The sequence below is a fragment of the Rhodamnia argentea genome, chromosome 9 (genome assembly GCF_020921035.1).
Source record: "Rhodamnia argentea isolate NSW1041297 chromosome 9, ASM2092103v1, whole genome shotgun sequence".
Classification (NCBI taxonomy): domain Eukaryota; kingdom Viridiplantae; phylum Streptophyta; class Magnoliopsida; order Myrtales; family Myrtaceae; genus Rhodamnia; species Rhodamnia argentea.
This window is the reverse complement of record NC_063158.1, coordinates 26,127,534-26,148,504: the sequence shown is the minus strand read 5'-3', so window position 1 is coordinate 26,148,504 and position 20,971 is coordinate 26,127,534. Positions and strand designations below refer to the sequence as shown.

The window sequence follows — 20,971 nt, the reverse complement described above, 5'->3', positions numbered from 1 at the left end:
CCTATGAACTGAGAAAGGGAGTGCATGTGGCGCCACATGCAAAAGGCTTCCTTTTTCTCTCTTTCCTTTTCCCCTGATGCTCTAAAGGCCCAAGAATCATAAAGCCTAAGGACAACAGGAGACTGAACATGAGTTCTATATGTCAAGGCCAATATGTTAAAATTTGGCGCGCCACCATAACGAAATAGAGAGTAAAATGCAAGAAAGAGAAATCAAGATATAATGTTTATCATGATTCATCCTTAAACTGGGATTACATCGAGACACAAGAGAGGAAAAAAGTGAAAACCCCATATTTTCATGTCGATGGAAAGTATGAATTACATCCAAAGACAAGAGAGCTTGTTACTCCATGGATCATTTACTCCGTGAACTATTAAGAAATTTTGTCGGGAATAGGATGAACAATAGAATCAAACTCTAAGGTGCGATAGTACTTTCTTTAAGGAATTATTTGCCCCTCAATATTGCTAATGATTACCCGCAAAGATCTTTCAGGATACAATAGAATCTCAAGTGAGGTTATTATATAACAATTCTAATAATTCTCCAAAAACTCTCTAGGAAACAATTAGAAAAGAAGGTTGTACCTTTTTTTTTTAAAGAAACGAAAATCTAAAATTGAAGAAGTGAAGTTTTAAAAAAAAAATGAACATAAAGTTAAATAAATAATGAGAATATAACACACCTTTTTGCGTCCGAAAAGTAGTTAATTCTCATACAATTCATCGTTCGAAAATAGTCTTTTTTTTTTGTCTAAAAGTTAGAGCTTTTTATATCCAAAAGTTAGAACTATTGAATTCGGTGGCAACTATTCATGTTCGAAAGATAAAATGCGCGCACCCTCACGTGGGTATAGTGGGATCTAGCTCATTTGACTTCTTTTTTTTTTTTTTTTTGAAAAATCATAGTAGCATTCTAATTAATAAAGAGACTTTCACTCTTCTTTACATCCCATGTGAGATTGGAAAAAAGCAACTTTTTATTTGTTTTGCAAATAAACTTCAACATGAATAACCTTGGCCTTTATGATATGGTGAGGGGTAAATACACGACGAACTTCTTCTATTCTCTTCTTTTTGTGGCGTTTGTCTTGCTATATGTCAGCCAGCTCCTTTTCGTATTTTAACTTTGCCATTTTATATATACATGTAATGTATACATTATCATGTCTTTGTCCTGTTCTTTGTCTGGGGAAAAACAGAGAAAAAGAGAGAATCCTTGGAGACGCAAAAAGCATTCTACTTTGCATATTTGACTAATGAACAGCATCTTCAATCTTGATTACTGGCAAAACTCAGGGGGTAAGTGTAGAAAAATGGGGGTTCCCGTTAAGACCGTCTCTAGGCTTTTTTATATGAGCACCATATGAAAATCACTTAAATCGAGACGATAGAAATAAATTTAGTTTGGCGCACGAAAATTGATTTATGATATTACCTAAGTATATGATAATTTTTATGTCCGCGGTATATTTAACTTAATTTTTTTTTTATCTTTTATTATTTTTTGGGGGGGTCATAAGTAAACTTTACGAATCTAAAAAAGAGAGAAAATGGGCTTTGTCAGCTGATTCCACTGGACTACTTTCTGATATTCAGCTTTCCCATACCAAGAATGCATTTTCTATGTTCTTGTCCCCAAGAATCATGGTCCATGCCCTAGGCATTTCCGAGAGAGATTCCTTAGATCATTGTTAGATGTCTGCAACTCCGAGGCAGATTTAAATTATTTGTTTTCTCTTGATGATGCATTCTTTTCTTTTCTTTTCTTTTTTTGAATGATACTCGCGTGGATGAATCTTGAACAGACGATGATGGGTCAAAATCTGGTCTCAATCCGAAGTTCCGTAGGTTATATTTGTGATGTATCTCCGTCGATATAAACTTATGAGCAGCTATTTATGAATACCGAAAGTCAAATAAAAAAGTTTGTCGATAGGGGAAGTGACCTTTGTTAGGTCGAGGAACGAATAATATATGTTTGTGGACTTGCAAGTGATTCACCTAACCATATTAGGTAGTGTTTAGAGTCATCGCGCAATCAAATTGATTTCAAAATCAAGATGACTAAGCACCTAAAACTAAGAATTGGTAGAATGGTGAGGATTTGGCATACAATCATAACGAAGTAAAGTCTAAAAGTGCACGCTCGTGCGTGCCGAGAGAGAGAGAGAGAGACGCAAAGAGATGCAAAGGTTTTTCCTGATTTATTTTTAAACTATGGCTACATCCGGCAGAGAATTTCAAGATAATTAGCACTTCTCACATCTCTATTAAATTCCTCAATTACAAGAGAAAAAAATGTTATATATAGCAGTAGCTATTCACGAGCCCAAGCTCAAACCCAAACTACTAATGAAAAAATATGAGCTCAAACTATAAAAGACATTCAATGGCTCGAGGGCGCTGTCCCTGTGACCTCACTAAAGTGGTCCCCTCCGACCCTTTCCCAATCACCGAAGAGCGGAACCCCGTGCTTTCTTTTCGATGGAGAATATGAATCACACCCCAATAAGAATGCTCCTAATGTTTGAGATATGGATATCAAACAAATCACAAACACTATATTTGAGAGTATAGCTACAGCTGGATAAAAACATTATCGAGAACCCAGCCTGACCATTCCCTAAAATAACAGAAGACCATCAATAACAAATTAGATATAACCATCACTAAAAATTAGACATGAGAACGTCGAGAAGGGAGGGAGGTAAATTAGAGTCGAGTTTTCTTATCGAACAAATAATAGACCCACATTCGATCACCCATTAGAAAAACTCAACCTAATTTAAACATCTCTCTCTTGTGTACCAAAAAAAAAAAAAAGACATGTTTACATCAACGTCAACTGTGTTACATAAAATAGCCAGCATCCATATTAGATATTTTGGGCCTACACTGGGTGGATGAGCTGAATTGATACCAATATGAAAAGATATATAACTAATTGGCTCAATTAAAAGGTTTAGGATTGGATTGATAATAGTATAATAGATTTGATAATTTTTTTTGTACTTTTCCCATGTCATGTAGTGATGTGCAAAAGCTAGCCTAATACCAACTGATCATTACACCAAGGAGCAAAAAAATCTACAATGGATTAAACAAAGAAAGTGTGAATATAACAATTATAGTAAGTTCTTCTACCGTAATTAGAGCTTAGCATGGGAGAGTTAGATCATGGTAAAATCATTTTTTGTAGTTCCTAGCATTTGCCAGACCAAGGGTGCATTTGATTTAGCATTTTAAAAGCATATTGAGAGAAATTTAGGATGTTCGACAACTATTTTCAAGGGACCTTGGGGTGAAAGTTGGCATTGAAAAAGTTGAAAGCTCAATGCTGATAGGGACCGGCATCAAGCTTTCAACATTTTCGAAATGCTAAATGCCTCTATTAATGAAATTGTGAGTTGTCTACTTTGCCCTCAAGAACTTATCAGAAATCCAAGTTTACCCTATTTAAAAAGTAAAATCCTAGTCTCCCTGGCAACCCGTCGCAGCCTCACGTTTGCTTCTCGCAACTACTCCCCCTCCCTCGCATCTGCCCTCTTGCTCGACGGCGCTCCTTTGCTCGCTCTCTCCCTCGCAACTGCTCCTCTGCGGGTTCGATCTCTCCTCTTCCTTCTCTTTCTCACTAGGCCAAAATTACTTCTCCAACAAGTGGCCTACATGCTCTAAGCTCGATCGAATGAATTCATGCTAAACTCACCTTATTCTACGGGGGCCTGATCTCTAACTTCTATTTCGGACTGTACTTTTCAAAGTTAGATGCATTTTATTTTATTAATAGAAAAAACTTTAGATAGAAACTAGGGTGATGTTTGTTTTGCGAAAAATAACTTTCAGGAAAATTTTTTCCGGATTTTCCGGCATTTGGTTTGCAAAAATAAGCTAATGTAGAAAAATATTTTTCACCCATGAAAAAAAATTCTTTCAAAGTGCGGAAAATGTTTTTCTCTTCTTAAAAAGATGTAAACATTTTCCTCATTTTTCCTTCATACTCTCTTTCACACTTCCATTCTTTATAATTATTTTTTTTTACTTTCTTATTATTTTATTTATTTTTAAAAATTTTCAAAATTTTATTTTATAATTTTTAATTTTTTCTATTTTTCTTTTTTCTAACTCTTTTCTTTTCTTCTTTCTTTCCTTTTTCCTTTTTCCTTTTTTTTTCTTTTATCTTTTCTCCTTCTTCCTCTTTCTTCCTCCTTCCTCCGCCCACCACTTCTTCCTCCTCTGACCGCCAACCTCGACGACAGCCAGCCACCCGACAATCGACCATAACGTGAGCCAGCGAGCTCGAGGCTCACTGAATCTAGCAAGGCTAAGCTCCAGCAGTCTCGAACTCATTGAAGATCTTTCGATCATCATGGTTGAGGACAAAGAGCAAGCCCTCGGGGTCGCCATGGCTCTGGTCTCCTTCTTCGAGTAAAAGGAAGCTCTAATAGGTGCACTGGATCATCAGGCCATTGAAACTGGTGAGGGAGGTGCCAGCCTGGAGATTCCCGCATTTCCAGATCCGGTACATGCCAGAGGGGGCGATCTTCCAGACAAATGAGATGACGGTGCTCTCGAAATGGAACAAGATCTCCATGTAGAATTCGCGCAAGCGGCCGAGCACAAAGATCACCCACGGGAGGCAGCGGCGCCACTTGCACCAAGCAGGACGCGATCTTGGCATTCCTCCGGTAGAGCGCCTCTAGGAGCAAGTTCCACCACCCAGCATTCTGGAACTAGGCGTCGACACCAACGGAGGCGAGGGAGCGGGCGGCGAAGGCAGCGAAGAGGTGGACGATGAGGTGCGGGGTGATCTCACGGAAGGGGGGGCCACCGCGAAAGGCATCTACAAAGAAAATGAAAATGAAGAAGACAATGAAAATGTCGAATTGAATTGCATCTACAAAAAATAAAATAAAATAATGAATTATTTTTTAATCAAAAAATAAAAAATAATTAAAAATTCCAATTTTTGGTAATTTTTCTTAGAAAAATCAATTCCTCGCCAAACAAGAGAATTTTTTTTTTTGTTCATTTTTAAGTCTCAACCAAATACCGAAAAATATCATAATTTTTTTGAAAATGACTTTTAAAAAAATATTTTTTGAAAATCTCATATTTTACGTGAAACAAACAAAAGCTAGGTGTGCGTCAGGGAAGATGACTGGTCAAGATTCCACAAAAAGGCCCAACATCGGTTACCACTAAATTGAGCTCTGTTTGTACTTGAATTGATAATACTTTCGTCGATGCATAGGTCAAAAAGTTGGATTGCGACCTAAACCAGAAAAATCTGTTCATGAATGGAGCAGGAGATATGCGATGACCGAAGCTGTCGATCGAATCTAAGGACTTGATCCTCATGTATACACGAAGTGTTGAAGTTGAAAATCCGTGGGCGAAGGCGGATAGACACTGGCATGGCCGGATATGGCAGGTTTAACATTGGCATATCGGAATCGGCAATGGAAAATTGATCTTGAAATCTTATTATGCATGAGATTGCATAAAATCACAGGTTTAATTTGAAGTATCTTAGGAGAAACAAAAGACGACCATTGCACTTTTTTTAATAATCTGAATGTCTATGTCAATGCCTGATTTTCGCCATTTCACCGAATTTCACTACTCATGTAGCTTGATCAAGAGAGTTAGGTGACGAAGTTCCCTCCTGGACCACTGCCGAGTAAAACCTAGACGAACCAGTCAAAAGTATCGAGTGGAAAACCTAACAATTTGAAGCCAAAATCAAAGTTATTCTTATGTTGATTGACAAAGACATGCACGCAGCATGTTGAATGATTGCTGCTTCTTGCTTTGATGAAAGGGATGTCTGTTGTTGAACTGCAAAAAGAGACTGAAGTACTCAACTAGTTAACTAATTTTCATAAGATATTTCTCACTATATCAAAGTCTAATATATATACTTAAATACTTCTCATCCATGGAAAAAGAAGATGGCAAGATGATTAGAGCAAATTATTCAGAATTTCCGGGAGACAAGCTAATTATTTTTTTAAGACACTGAATTTTTTTTATTGGTGCAAGAGTCATATGTTGAGAATATTTTTCAGTTAACTAATTTTCATAAAATATTTCTCACTATATCAAAGTCTAATATATAATTAAAAACTGCACATTCATGGAAAAAGAAGATGGCAAGATAATTAGAGCTAATAAGTCAGAATTTCCGGGGGACCAGCTAATTATTTTTTAGGACACCGAATTTTTTTAGTGGTGCAAGAGTCATATGTTGTCCCCAACAGCAATGCATGCCTAGCCTTCTGATCTTTGGGGACCTGAGAGAATAGTGATATTTTAACTATGCATTTATTAGCCAATTAAAGGGCAATTTTTTCTGCTCGTGGGCAACCTTAAATAGGAAAACCCCACCTTGGATCGATGCAATTAATACTTTCCCATCTAATTCCAATCTGTAATAATGGACCACCTCATGCATCTTACATATGGGTCTAAGGCAAAGTTAGGCAATAACAACCCTATACTAGCTGGCATATTGTATTTTGAAAAGTCTGGATCTAGCAGCAAAGTTTCTTCAATCCCTTATTTATTTTATTCCAAAACAAGAACAGCATTAGTGTCCGGAATCCAAAGGAAACGATTTTATCGTTTATTTTTTTTTCAGTTTTATCTATCTACCTATCTAGCTATTTCTTTTGGTTATTGTTTTGGACCTTTTCATCCAGATTTCAATAGTTCTTCTGGAATTGATCTTAGTATAAAAGCAAAGGGATTTGGAAAGCTTCTCCGGCTCTCTCTTCATGGATGCTAAAGATATCAAGTACTTGACAGCCGCGGTACTTGATTCATTTCATCAGATGATATAGCAAGAGATAAGTAAGGTTAAAAACCACTCTTATTTAAGGTGAACTCACTTATCGTCAACAATAGATTTCTAAGTAGAAGAAATTTAAGAAGTCGATCTCTAAACATGCAAGAACATATATAGAATTTCTCACTAAATGACTTTCAAATGAACGAACTCAACCTCAATCGGTTGAATATCAAGCCGATGCAAACTCGCTATCTAATAACTAACTAATTTAAGCAATATATGATTTGATCATACAATCAGCTGTCTATAGTAAGGATATATGGATTCACATTCCATCTCAATTGTATTTGGCTCATAACTGCTTCATCCATGTGCATCCGATAACCTCACATGAATAAAGCGGTTAATGCGATATGTCGAGTTTAAAAAATACTTATTTAGACACGAAAAGTCTCCAATAAAAAAAAAAAGACAGGCTATTTATTTTAGCTGAAAATAAAGTTTTCGCTGTGCAACAAACACCTCTGTCATATTTAGTAAACATAAATTGTCTAGAAAATGAGGATAAGAATTGGAAATGAGCCAAGAAGAAAAGCAAATAGCAATTTCGCCTGGAAAGGAGGTTCTTTGGCCAAAGTTCAAGTAGAAGTGCTGCACGACAGACAGGGGAGAGACCACAAGGCCTGTTTGGCCATTAGGACCCTCCTCTCCTCTGGGGACAAAACACCCCCCATTGAAATTATTGAATTCGCCAAAAAGCTCTCACTTTAGAGCTTTGCATTGACCTCCCTCCCTCTCTCTCTCTCTCTCTCTCTCTCTCTCTCTCACTTGGCCAAAATTACTTCTCCACCAGTCCCATTTTTTCAGCAGTTTCTGAAGCTTTCCCTTTCTCGTTCTCTCTCTGTCTAGCATCATCCGGAGTCGTTCACTCTCTCTCTGCACTGGGTTCTCTCTTTTACCTGCTGAATGCATTCAGTCCAGTCATGATCCGTCAATTCAGGTACTGTTTTGGTCTTCCATCTTTCTCTCTTCTCCATTTATGAGCCTTTTTTTTTTCTGGGTTTGCTTCTATTCGCCTTCTAGGTTAGGTTTTAGCATCTGGGTCTGCATCAGATTCGGGATCTGTGTTGTGGTTCCGCTTAAATTTGCAGTCTTGAGATCTAGATCTGATTTTCTTGAATTCGTGTTTGATCGTATGTTTATGTGGTAAGAATTCCAATGGCCTTGAGTCGCGACTTGTTTGTAGTTAATCAAGAACTGAACAAGCGTACATGATCTTTTGAAGCTGACTATTAGCTCATGCTTTTACCTCGTTGTGGTCCTTGAAGTCTTTTGCTTTGCTTCAGTTTTACCCTATTGTTTTTATTTTTCGTTTTCACAATTTGAGTTTCTAATTTTACATTAATAATATTGTTCATGGCTCTTTTGGTTTCAGTAGCTACAGACGAAATCCCTAGTTTCTTGAGTTATTAACAGATACTTGATTCCATTCGAGGTTTTTATACGGCTTTCTGCGACCCAGAATGTGATATTAAGCACTACATTGTCGTGAAAGTTTACATTTTTGCTTCTGATTTAGCACAGGTGGAAGGTCATTGGTGCTTTTTTAAGTCTGATCTTTATTTTCTGTTCGCTATGTTCTTCTGTGCTGCGTGAAGTGAAGAGTAGGAAAATATTTTGAGTATGAAAATGATGAGGTTCTGCTAATTTAACACAGTTGATATTTTCCAGTAGAGAAATATTTGCCCCAACTGACATTGGACCGCATATTATGTGGGCAAGCAGATGGAAGATGCAGTTCCATTGATGATGAGTCCCGAGCCGGGGGTATCTTCATTTTGATTTGTTTATAGATTCTCTGCTTTTGCCTATGGCCTCAAAAACTACCTCAAGAACTTGCCCTAAGCAGCAAAACATAGCAGCTGGTTTTATCGCAGTACAGAGGAATGATCACAACTTTTCATCTTCACAAAACCTGAAGGCAAGCAAACCCGAGCTCGCGAATCACGAAAAATCATCTAAGTTTCTGCAGAATCATTCGAAAAATGACTCTGCAGAGCCCGCTGAGAAGAAAAGGTCACCTCGTCCAGATCAAAATGGCTCGGTTGAATCTCTAGTCAGTAAAATGAATCTAAGCACTTCCTCGCCTGATCCGGAGCAAAAATCAAAAGAAGGGCATTCTGCATCTGTTGAGAATGGAGGCTCACGGGAGGCCTCTGTTGATCCGAACAAGAAGACATCAGAACATGGAAGCGTGAAGAATAGTTCCGTATCCGGCAAAGTTAGCGATGGCGCCAGCAGCCTCAGAAAGACAAGCGGAAGCGGCAAGGTTATTGACCGTGTTGACTTTGTCGAGAGTGGGAAGAGCAGCATGTGTAGAGGGAGCACGAGCAGTGACATTAGTGATGAAAGCAGCTGCAGCAGTTTGAGTAGCAGTGTTAACAAGCCTCATAAAGCAAATGACTTGAGATGGGAAGCCATCCAAGCTGTTCGATCGAGGGATGGGGTCTTGGGTTTGAGCCATTTCAGACTGCTAAAGCGGTTGGGTTGCGGGGATATTGGCAGTGTTTATCTGTCAGAGTTGAGTGGAACGAAGTGTTACTTTGCGATGAAGGTTATGGACAAGGCATCTTTAGCTAGTCGTAAAAAGTTGCTCCGGGCTCAAACGGAGAGAGAAATATTGCAGTGTCTGGACCATCCTTTCCTCCCAACTCTGTATACGCATTTTGAAACTGATAAGTTCTCATGTTTGGTCATGGAATTTTGTCCTGGAGGAGACTTGCACACTCTTAGACAGAGGCAACCCGGGAAATATTTCCCTGAGCAGGCAGTAAAGTACGATTGAACTCCATCTTTGACGCTCTTTGATTAAAACTTATACATGTTTGGATTAATTTTTAGTTAGTAAAGTTTTCCTATGGTGATTTCATCCTTGGTTTGGGAGCTTGGTGGGTAAGGCTGAGGTAGCTAGTGTTTCAGTTAAGTTGGTCTGCAGCATCTTTTAAGCTGATGACTATGCTATTTTGTCGAAGTTGCAATGGTGGGAAGGCTGAGATAGCTATGTTTTCAGCAAAGTTGATCTGCAGCATCTTTGAAGCTGATGACTATCCTATTTTGTCAACATTGCAATGAGAGAGAGAGACCTATAAATGTAATGGTAGCTTAAGTAACGATCAATAATTTGACTAGTATGACATAGACAGTCTACATTTCGGAAAGACCTATAAATGAAATGGAAGCGTAAATAACAATCTTCCTTGTACCTAAATATTTCCTTCCCCTTGTGATTCTTTTTAATTGAGCAAGATGGAACTAGAAATGTAGCAAGAAAAGATGTATCTTCAACCATACGACTTGTGCGAAATAGCTTGGTTATATGGCACTTATGTATGAAAAAATCTTACACTCTAATCTTTGTTTGCAGATTTTATGTAGCTGAGGTGTTACTGGCTCTAGAATACCTCCATATGCTTGGGATTGTTTACCGTGATCTTAAACCCGAGAATGTTCTTGTGAGGGATGATGGGCATATAATGCTATCAGACTTTGACCTTTCTCTTCGCTGTGCCGTGAGTCCAACTCTTGTTAAGACATCATATCTCGAGTCTGAGCCTCTCAGAAAGAACCCTGTTTATTGTGCACAGCCTGCTTGCATTGAGCCTTCTTGCATCCAGCCATCCTGTGCGGTTCCCACCACGTGCTTCGGTCCTCGCCTGTTCTCCAGCAAGTCCAAGAAGGACCGGAAACCCAAAATAGAAACTGGGAACCAAGTCAGTCCTTTGCCCGAGCTCGTTGCGGAACCCACTGATGCCCGGTCAATGTCATTTGTCGGAACCCACGAGTACTTGGCACCAGAGATTATAAAAGGAGAAGGTCATGGAAGTGCTGTAGATTGGTGGACCTTTGGGATTTTCTTGTATGAGCTTTTGTTTGGTAAAACCCCTTTCAAAGGATCCGGAAATCGAGCCACATTGTTCAATGTTGTGGGTCAGCCACTGCGATTTCCAGAGTCGCCTGTGGTAAGTTTTGCTGCTAGAGATCTAATAAGAGGGTTGCTAGTGAAAGAACCACAACACAGATTGGCGTATAAGCGAGGAGCTACAGAAGTCAAGCAACATCCCTTCTTTGAAGGTGTGAACTGGGCGCTGATCCGCTGCGCTACACCCCCAGAGGTACCGAAACCAGTCGAGCTAGAGCGAATACCAGTGCCACCGACATCAGCAAGCGAAAAGGCCGCCGTTGCCACCACTATCCCTGATAAGAAAGGTTCCGATAATTACCTTGAGTTTGATTTCTTTTAGCGCACTTGATGTTTTGGTACAATTTATATTCATAATTCAGGATATAGTTGTTTATCATCCTCTGGGGGGGTTGTTAGGAGGGAGTTTGATGAGTTTCCTTTGCTTGCAAGCTGTAAGAATAGATGGTAAGGAACTCCGTGTTTGTTTGTTGATGCGCGTTAACGATGTCAAATGTGGATTATATCATCAGTTCGTCGTTTAGTTCACCTCTCTCTCCCTCCCTCCCTCTCCCACAAAGCTTGCTGATATGCACCGGACTGTTTTATGGTCGGCTTTTGGTCGGTACGTATGCTGTAGCAGAAGTCATTCAAATTCATGCGCTGCATCTTGAGGACAATTTGGCAGGATGACTCACTTTTCTGTGAAATGTGTTTATCCAAGCAAGATTTTTGAGGAAGCTGGTACTATAGGCGTAGTGTTCAACTCCCGTGCTCTGTAAGGATGCGAAGTAAAAGTCAGAGAGAAAAGACTTCCGCTATCTGCAAAGAGACGGAACAATAGTCAGAGAAAGGAGAGTTAGAAATAAGATAGATAAAAATAAAAATAAAAAGGAGTTTTGAGGAAGCACGGAGTCGCTCTTTAGGCTTAAGCATGCAAGCAGAAGCGGTGTTTGGCTTTGAGAAATTTGTGTGCTCTCGGCGAATGGTGTTTAGTTCGTAAGCTCTGCAAGGAAGTGCTCGATAGATGTTATAAATCTCTACAGAAAAGCAAGGAACTTTTTTTTGTCTTTTTTTCTGAAATAAAGATGCCTGCTTTTGATTCTCTTTGTGCTGGTCGAGTTGGCAAGCCGGCCGACCCGACTCACCCTTCATGCATCGCTCGACACTGAGCATGGATGGCGTTCGTTCGATGGAGGTGGAGGACGTGGTCTTTCGACGGGGGTCGAGGAGTTGTATCAGCTTGGCGACCGAGATACCGCCTGAACCACTAAACGAAGATGCAAATCTAAAAATGCAGGAAGACTGCCAATCTTAGCCAATGCACTTAATTTGACCTCATTCTAAAGAAGGGCAAATATATATACATATATATTGAGAAAAAGAGAGTGCGGTGAGCGTGGATCGAACACGCGACCTTCAGATCTTCAGTCTGACGCTCTCCCAACTGAGGTATCCCCGCTAATTGCACTTGGATACTAAACATTAATCTATGGTTTAGATTTACTAAAGCATGTCAAAAACTCTTTTTGGACTCTTTGAGATGAGCTCATATGCACCGCTGTCAGGCGGGCATATTCGGAAGCATCTGATCGGTATTCCCACTTCCTTGTCGCTTTGACCACTCATATCACTGGATATCACTTACATTATATATGGAGGAACCCATCATGGCATGAATCAAGAACCCCTAAAAAGTTCAACCACGTAGAATTGGACTTTGAGCTTTTAGCTGAACTAGGAATATAAGTCTGACCTAATGGTGTGTATCTAATGAACAAAACACTTTCATGTGTGGGATGGCCGGCGATGATTCGATCGGAAACTTTAATGATTTCCGGAAAAAATTAATTGGAAGGACTATATTAGAATTTCACACAAAGGTTTAGGACTAAATTGACAAAATCAAAAGTTTATGACTGAATTAGCATCCGTATAATAAGTTCATGGTCGATTGCTAATTAGGCAATTATCCTGTCTACTTTTGAAAATTCAAGTTTGCATATCCTTACTTGTATGGAATCATGCATGTGTTCACAACATCATGATTTTCGTTTCGAAAGCGCCACTATCCAGTTTATTCCATCCGTTGATATACAACCCTAACCCCAATCTCTAACGTCAGAAACTTTGCCTCGGCAACACCTTACCACCGTCACATGCCATTGCAATGCCTTTGATAGCTCGCCCTATACCTTTCCATCGCCATGAATGGATCAACCAGTGCCACACCGCGAGGGACGACCTCAATCATCTGATGACAAGCCTAGGAGATCAATTGCACAGGGTCTGACATTTTATGCAAGGATCTAGAATTAGGTGACCAAATGAATTTGCATAGTCAAAAACCCTACAATTTACATTATGTATCTTGTCTTTTATTAAATCTATGATGAAACCCAATAACCTACGGATGGGCATGAGAGAACTCAACGTGTGCGTCTTTGAATATGTGCTTAATTAGATAGGATGGAAAACATAGGAACTTAAGACTAATCTAATGTGCAACATTAAAACTAGATGTATTAGTTTTATGGATTTTATCTATGTCTGATGAAGCCAGATTACTTCATTTATGGTGGATACTTACCTATGTGATTTACAACATCATAGAATCTATGTATTTATTTATTTAATTATGTGCCTAATTTGATCCATGTGGTTATTAAAATAATGACTAATTTATCCTTAAAGAGTGTTATTATGGCTCAGAGTCCGATTCCATTTGTTCACTACATTTCCCAGCAAGTTTTACGGATTTTATCTATGTCCGATAAAGCCGGACTACTTCGTTATGTGTCGGATACTTACCTATGTAATTTACAACATCGTTGAATCTACGGGTTTATACATTTAATTACGTGCCTAATTGGATGCACGTGGTTCTTAAAATATATGAGTTTCAAATCTTAACAAATGCCAAAAGCATTAGTTTTTTTGTATTGGCACTTCAGCTACAAAAATACTTCTATACGGATCAAAACGTGTAAATCCTTTTCAGCAAAACATGTTATATAAATTAGAATTTCTATTACAAGCCCCAAAAAAAATCATATTTGTGCTCATTTCATTTTGTATCATGTGTATGGTTACTCTTCCCTTGCGGTCATATTCAAATGTATCCATGAAACTGATGAGCATGAACAATAATGAACTTACATCTAATGACATTAACTGTCCATGAAACTGAAGGAACTCTTTAGAACGTTGATAAATACTCTAGTGTAACCTCTTCCTAATAACCCTATAAACGAACACCTGCCTCTTCTCTCAAACTCATCCTCCAAATAACTTCCTAAATACAACACCAAAGTGAAAAACACAAATAAACAGAAAGAAAATCTCTCAACCATACATGGCCAAGTCCACCATCGTCTCTTCCGTGCTCCTTCTTGTCTGCGTCCTGGTTTCAAAGCCAGCGCTCGCCGCCGTTGAGCCAGCACCGGGATACGACGTCTCCCTCGAGGTGTGCATCAAGAAAATGACTCAGCCATGCGGGCTGGAGCTCTTCCACAACATCTTCCACGACGGCCCTGAAGTGAGTGACTCTTGCTGCGGTATCCTGGTGGAGATGGGCGATCCTTGCCACTCGGAATTTGTCGACGTCGTCCTCAGCAATGACAATTTCTATGCTCGCACCGCCGACTATCTGAAGAGAAGCTTAAGCGCATGGAAGCGCTGTAAATCGATTGTTAACGGGCACTGATGCACCAGCTTCTCCGTAATATAGGGGCGTTACTTGTTATGTGGGGTTTCGGGCACATATGTTCAAGAGAAAAAGAACATGATGTATTTTCAATAAATCATAAATGGAATAAGGAGGGTCCTTGTTACTTCACTATATTAAGGTACTTCATTATGATGGCCATTTTATTATATTGATTCCTTCTTCATTTTGAAAACCTAATTTAAATCTAAGTGTAGGTTCACGCCGTTTCCACTCCTCTAATAACTTTAGACACACCCTAAAACATATAGTGCACAAAGTACCCCCCATTGAGAGCTCAGTAATGGTAAAATTGATGAAAGTAGAAAAATATTCCTTCAATGTAAACGAAACTAATCTGATGATTTTTGTTAACCTTTTTAATCTGTTGTTTCTTTTTCCTTTGTGTTCCAATAAGAGAAGTTTACACGTTCTCTTGCTTTGTTACAATAATCATTTAACGTTTGATCATCTTAATAACCTTAATGATGGAATTCCAGTTCAACAGAACATTTGTAAAGTACATCTACCTGCGATGTCTCTCTAAAGTTCAATCTCTAATAACCCCTTGTAATAATTCAGTTATTTAGTTGAATATGTTCAGGGGAATTCTTTGGGTAAATTTGTGCATTGGGAAGCAACACTTCCATTTATGATAAATATAACACCAGTCGAAAAGTATACCTTAGTATTCTGGACAGTTCTCTGAGCTGGAGTCCATCTATTTTGCTGTACATGATTCGAATGACCATATAATAAATTTAGGTATAAGCTTCGTTCGTTTCTTCAAAAACATTTTTCGAGAAAATATTTTCCTCATTTTTTGGCATTTCATTCGTTAAGAAATGAGTGAACAGAAAACATATACTTAAATTAAGAAAGATTTTCTCTTTAAAAAATCAGAATACATTTTTCAAAAAATAAAATGGGCCGCACTATTTCCCCCCTTATTTGGGCTAAGATACTTCTTTTTTTTAGTTAAATGAGCAAAATACCCTCCTTTCTCTCATCAATTTATGTTTCTTTTTTTTATCAAGCAAACCAAAAAATTAGCTTTATTTCTATAATCTTTCTCGTTAGTTTCACCAAACAAACACACCATTATACTCAAGAAGATATCATCTTGTCATGCATCATACTATCACTTTACCTAATGAAAGTTGTCAAATTTAATTTATGGTTTCATATTTTTACCCATAAAAGAAACATAAAATTATAATTTTCTATTTATGAGGGCTTATAAACACACAATTATTTGCCTATTTTTCATCAAATATTTTGAGACTATAATTCAAATTTCAAGATTAAAATTCAATCTAATTATCTAGTTGATCTTGATCAACAATCGAAAAAAAATTTGATGAATACATAAAAAATTTTAATTTGTTAGAAACATAAACCAAATGTTAAAGATGATTAAGATTAGATCGCATAAGCACAGAAATGGGGAAAAGAAAACAGAAACTTCATGTTGTTTTGCTCCCACTATAAAGAATATTGCAATTAATTTCGATTGGATTTAACCTCATAACGAGGGGATCAAAATCTTTAAAATATGCTTAAAATTTTTCTCTAAAATAATTCAATGTTAGCTTGAAAGTGAAAAATATGTAACAAGATTCTCAACCCCCATCTTGCAATTGAGATTAAAATGTGAAAAACCCAAAAGCACAAAATAAATAATGTTTAACTTTAAAACTCCGCTAATTTTTTTGGAAAAATACCTACAAGGTGAAGACTGGCTAGATAAATAAATTTTTTAATTTCCAACTTTGAAAGAAAGTTTTGCTCAAATTATTGGTAAGTAGGCAATTAATTGTGTGTTGATAAGCCATATAGCCATCATGAATATAAATTTATAATAATCTATGTAGCATTTTTTTTTATTGAAAATATGATATCATATTTTTAAATTAATAATCTTCTCTAGGCAAAGTGATAACAAAATGCAAGATAAGATGATATCTTGTTGAGTATAATAGAGTATTTCATTGTGAATATGACAAGAGAAATTATAGAAATAAAGGCAGTTTTATCAGTTAGTCTAATATATAAAGATACAATAAGTTGAAGAGAGAGAGATAGGGATATTTTGATCGTTTAACTGGAAAAAGGATTGTCTTAGCAAAAATAGGGGTGGAAATAGAGCCGCCCAAAATAAACTACATATCGGCGCTTATACTTAAAACTCTACGCTTGAGCACGAAAATCCTAACGCTGGTTCTTAGGTCCTCGGCATCCATGACCAAGTCGCTAGCACTCGGAATAGGTCCATTGAGGCCAAGCAGGGACATTAATGTTTGTGTCTAGATCCTCGGCATGCGCACCTAGGTCACCGGTGGCCAGGCCAAGCCCCTAATACCCCATGCCTAGGTCCATCGAGGCTTGGCCCAAAAAACCGGTGCCTGTGCCCCGTGCCCAATGCCTTAGCACCTGGATCCAAGTCCATAAAAATCGAGCATGGAATCCCGATACGAGCTTGGATCCCCAACACACCTAGTCCTAGGTCCACAAAGTCCGAGACCATTGAGGCTAGGGTCGGCACCCCGGTGCCCATGCTTGAGTCCATCGAGACCCGGGCGTCTATGCCCCAATCCTTGATGCCCGAGTCGGGGTCCATCGAGATCGAATCCTGGACTCTAGTGCTCGTACCTGGTCCCCGGCTATCCATGCACAAGTTACTAGTACCCAAATAATTACGTCTACTTAAAAAAATCAAATCATATTTTCCATATCAAACAACGAAAAGTATATTACAGTTCATTTTTAGGTTTCAGCCAAACACCAAAAAATATTGTAATTTTCTTGAAAAATGACTTCTTAAAAAATATTTTTAAAAAATATCACATTTTTCACGAAATAAACGAAGCCACGGCACTACTAACTAAAAATTTGTTAAGAATGATACTTAGCCCCTTTTTTTTTTCCCTATAGTGCTTGTCCTTTGGTTTTATTTAAATATTAAATATTTAAAATGTTTCCAAAAGAGTAATATCATCATGTAAAGCCATTTGAAAATTTTGGCCATTTCGAAAAAAGAATGAAAAAAAAAAAAAGTGTCCTCCTTCAAAGTTTTGATGGAAACACGAAAGCTACTTGCAAAAAGCAGCAGAAACTGAAGGAACTTTTTAAAACGCCAACAAATACGCCAATGTAACCTCTTCGACATAACCCTATAAAAGAACACCTGCATCTTCTCTCAATCATATCCTTCAAATAACATCCTAAGTACAACACAAAAGTGAAAAGACAAGGAAAAAAAATACAGATAGAAATCTCTCAACCAAACATGGTCAAGTCAACCATCGTCTCTTCCGTGCTCCTTCTTGTTTTCGCCGTGGTTTTGAAGCCGGCACTTGCGGCAGTCGAACCAGCGCCAGGATACGACGTCTCCCTCGAGGCATGCATCAAGAAAATGACTCAGCCGTGCGGGCTGGAGCTCTTCCACAACATCTTCCACGACGGCCCCGACGTGAGTGAATCTTGCTGTGGTATCCTAGTGGAGATGGGTGATCCTTGCCACTCGGAGTTCGTCGACGTCGTCCTCAGCAACGACAAATTCTATGCTCGCACCGCTGACTATCTGAAGAGAAGCCTAAATGCATGGAAGCGCTGTAAATCGATCGTCAAAGGGCACTGATGCACCAGGTTCTTGGTAATATAGATGGGTCGCTTGTTATGTGAGGTTTTGGCAACGTATGCTCAGAAAACAAAAATGATGTATGTTCAACAATCATAAATTAAATAACGAGGGTCCTTGTTACTTCACTATGTTAAGGAACTTCACTACGAACGTCATTTATTGGACCGCTTCCTTCTTCATTTTGGACGCTTAATTTGAATCTAAATTTAAGTTACGCTCTTTCCGCTCCTCAAATAACTTTGGACACACCCTAAATAAATGATAACGGATCTCGCTAACCTCTCCTCTGTGAAACTCACTATTAAGGAAGAATAAGTAGTTTAGTAGTTGAGGTGGCATCTTTGCTGCACATGAATTTCACTCCATCAATAAGCCATGTAGGCAACTAAGTGTCCAAAGTAGGCCCCATTGAGAACTCAATAATGGTAAAATTGATGAAAGCAGAAAATTATGCCTTTAATGTAAAACAAATTAATCTGGTGAATTTTATTAAACTTTCTTAATCGGCTGTTTCTTCTTCTTTTGTGTTCCAACAAGAGAAGTTTACAGGAAAAAAGGGTCAAAATAGTCCTAAAACTATTGTATTTGTGCCAATTAAGTCATAAACTTTTTGCATTTATGTCAATTGAGTCCATTCGGTCAATTTTTATTGAAAATCGCTAGCGTGAATGCTGGTTGTCCTGCGTGGTATGGCTGGCGCTAACGTAGATTTTTTTTAATGACTTTTATATTTTAATTTTTTTTTGTTTTTCTTTTTTTTTCTCCTTTTTCTTTTCTACACACTTTTTTAATTGAGGGCCGACAAAGATCGCCCGCAATCCTTGCTGGCCCCAGGCAAGGGCGTCGCGACCCTTGCCCAGCCCCCACGATGGCCGTGACACCCTCGCTTGGCCAGATTTGGAAATGGCATCGCGCTTCTCGCCCAATTCCGACGAGGGTCGCTGGCCCAAGATAAAAAAAAAAGTATAGAAAAGATAGAGGAAAAAAATTAAAAAATAAAAAATATCCATGTCAGCGAAGGCCACGTTACGTGGGACGACAGGTGTCCATGTCAACGATTTATGGCCAAAATTGGCTAGATAGACTTAATTGGTACAAATGTAAAAGGTTTAGAACTGAATTGACACCAATGCAATATATTTAAGACTTTTGGACATTTTTCCCGAAGTTCACATGTTCTCATGCTATTTTACTAGAATCTTTTGACGTTGGTTATCTCAAAAATAATTCTAATGATGGAATTTTAGTACCCGAATATTTGTAAAGTCCATTCATCTAAAGTGTCTCTCTAAAGTTCAATCTCTAATAACCCCTTGTAATCATTCAAGCATTTAGTTGAATATCTTCAGGGGAATTCTTTGGGTAAATATGTGAATTCTTTATGATTATAGCTTATATTTAAGATATTTGATTAACAAAGATCGCTAACATGGACCATACCCATTACAAAAAAAAAAAAAAAAACTTCATATAAATTCGTTTGAGCACATTAGTAAGTAAAATAGAGGAAATAAAGTTTATATGAAAAATAATGGAGAACAAGATAAGGTAATTGAATAGAATATCATTGTTTTGAGCGAAAATTCCAAATAAGAGCTTGAAGTAGATTTTGTTTTTGAATAAGGGCATGAAATGCTCTCATTAATTGAAATAGGGTTGCCTAGCTGGCTGCGGGCGAGGCCGGTGAGAAGGAAGGGAAAAAAAGTAAAAAGAAAGAAACAAAATCTAAAAAAAAAAAATGAGGAAAATTCTCTTGATCACGCCTTTTTTTGAAATAATAAAGGAATTTCGGACCATTATTTGAAGTAAAATCCATTCCAAGCCTTTTTTTGAGAAAATAAGAGCAATTCAAGTCTTTATTTAAAATTTTCCTTGTTTTGATTAATACAGACAGATTTATATTTTCATGATGATATGGATTTTTTTTTTCAAATATTCCTTTTTGTACACTTTTCTTTCAGTTGTACAATAGGAAGCAACGCATCCATCTGTCGACCTCAAGTCCTTGCAAGCTCGAAGGTCCAAATCATGGCAACATCTATCGATAAATGGTAAGCAATCTAAATTTATTGGAACTCTCCCTTTTGTATCCCGAGTAAATTTACCTAATGATCGCGACGTTGGTTTCAAGTTCATAAGTCTATGGAGCTTATCTTTAAGTTATAATCCCCATTTGTTGTAAATTTTCTTAATTAACGGTGAAATTTACAATCATGCTTTAGTAAATTGCGTTAAAAGTCTACAAGTGTCGCTTAACCGATTATCCGTTGCATTTTTTTAACATGTAAATCAGTGTCCCAAAAGTACTTGGCACCTCAGTAAAAGAGTTCGTTATTTTTAATGTAATGCAATAGTTCAACAAAATACTCGTTAACAAAATGAATTTTAAAATTGATCGGACGAACAAGATATTTTGCCTTTGGATTCAATGGCCTATAATTGCTGTGTTTGATTTGGCTTTTTTTGAGAAAATAAGAGCAATTCAAGTCTTTATTAAATCGGCTTGTTTTATGCATGATGCGATAAACATAACACCACTCGATAAGTGTACCTTGGTATTCTACACAATTTCTCGGAGCTGGAGTCCATCTATTTTGTTGTACATGATTAGTAAGACTGTATGATAAATTCATATATATGCTCTATTTGTTTCGCGAAAAATATTTTTTTGAAAAATATTTTCTGATATTTGGTTTGCTTAGAAAAATGAGTCAATGAAAAATCTATACTTAAATTAAGGAAAATGACTTTCTCTTAAAAAATTTAGATATCATTTCCATAATATATGGCTACCTATAGGCAATTGGACATGGAACTCTGCACTAAGACACGGAAAGGGCAACGTTGGTTCTCGGATCGTCGACATCCA

The 20,971-nt window shown here is 37.8% G+C and overlaps 3 protein-coding genes and 1 non-coding gene across 8 annotated transcripts; 3 read left to right on the top strand and 1 right to left on the bottom strand.

Moving 5' to 3' along the window:
- The first annotated feature begins 7,516 nt into the window (after positions 1 to 7,516).
- Positions 7,517 to 11,302, top strand: LOC115742908 (serine/threonine-protein kinase D6PKL2-like). 5 transcript variants are annotated; one of them, XM_048285068.1, is made up of 4 exons: positions 7,517 to 7,795; positions 8,530 to 8,562; positions 8,597 to 9,630; positions 10,220 to 11,302. In XM_048285068.1, the coding sequence occupies exons 3-4, from the start codon at positions 8,666 to 8,668 to the stop codon at positions 11,094 to 11,096; spliced, it is 1,842 nt and encodes a 613-aa protein (XP_048141025.1). In that variant the 5' UTR covers positions 7,517 to 7,795; positions 8,530 to 8,562; positions 8,597 to 8,665; the 3' UTR covers positions 11,097 to 11,302. The 5 variants fall into 5 exon arrangements, with proteins under 5 accessions (XP_048141025.1, XP_048141024.1, XP_030533293.1 ...); XM_048285067.1 differs by having other exon boundaries at positions 8,527 to 8,562; XM_030677433.2 differs by lacking the exon at positions 8,530 to 8,562 and having other exon boundaries at positions 7,518 to 7,795; positions 8,581 to 9,630.
- An 840-nt stretch (positions 11,303 to 12,142) lies between these two features.
- TRNAF-GAA lies at positions 12,143 to 12,215 on the bottom strand. The gene has a single exon. It is a non-coding gene; the product is annotated as a tRNA-Phe (tRNA).
- A 1,817-nt stretch (positions 12,216 to 14,032) lies between these two features.
- LOC115742905 (protein DOWN-REGULATED IN DIF1 11-like) lies at positions 14,033 to 14,526 on the top strand. The gene has a single exon (XM_030677428.2). The coding sequence runs from the start codon at positions 14,109 to 14,111 to the stop codon at positions 14,457 to 14,459; it is 351 nt and encodes a 116-aa protein (XP_030533288.1). The 5' UTR covers positions 14,033 to 14,108; the 3' UTR covers positions 14,460 to 14,526.
- A 3,160-nt stretch (positions 14,527 to 17,686) lies between these two features.
- Positions 17,687 to 18,189, top strand: LOC115742904 (protein DOWN-REGULATED IN DIF1 11-like). The gene has a single exon (XM_030677427.2). The coding sequence runs from the start codon at positions 17,749 to 17,751 to the stop codon at positions 18,097 to 18,099; it is 351 nt and encodes a 116-aa protein (XP_030533287.1). The 5' UTR covers positions 17,687 to 17,748; the 3' UTR covers positions 18,100 to 18,189.
- The last annotated feature ends 2,782 nt before the right edge of the window (positions 18,190 to 20,971 follow it).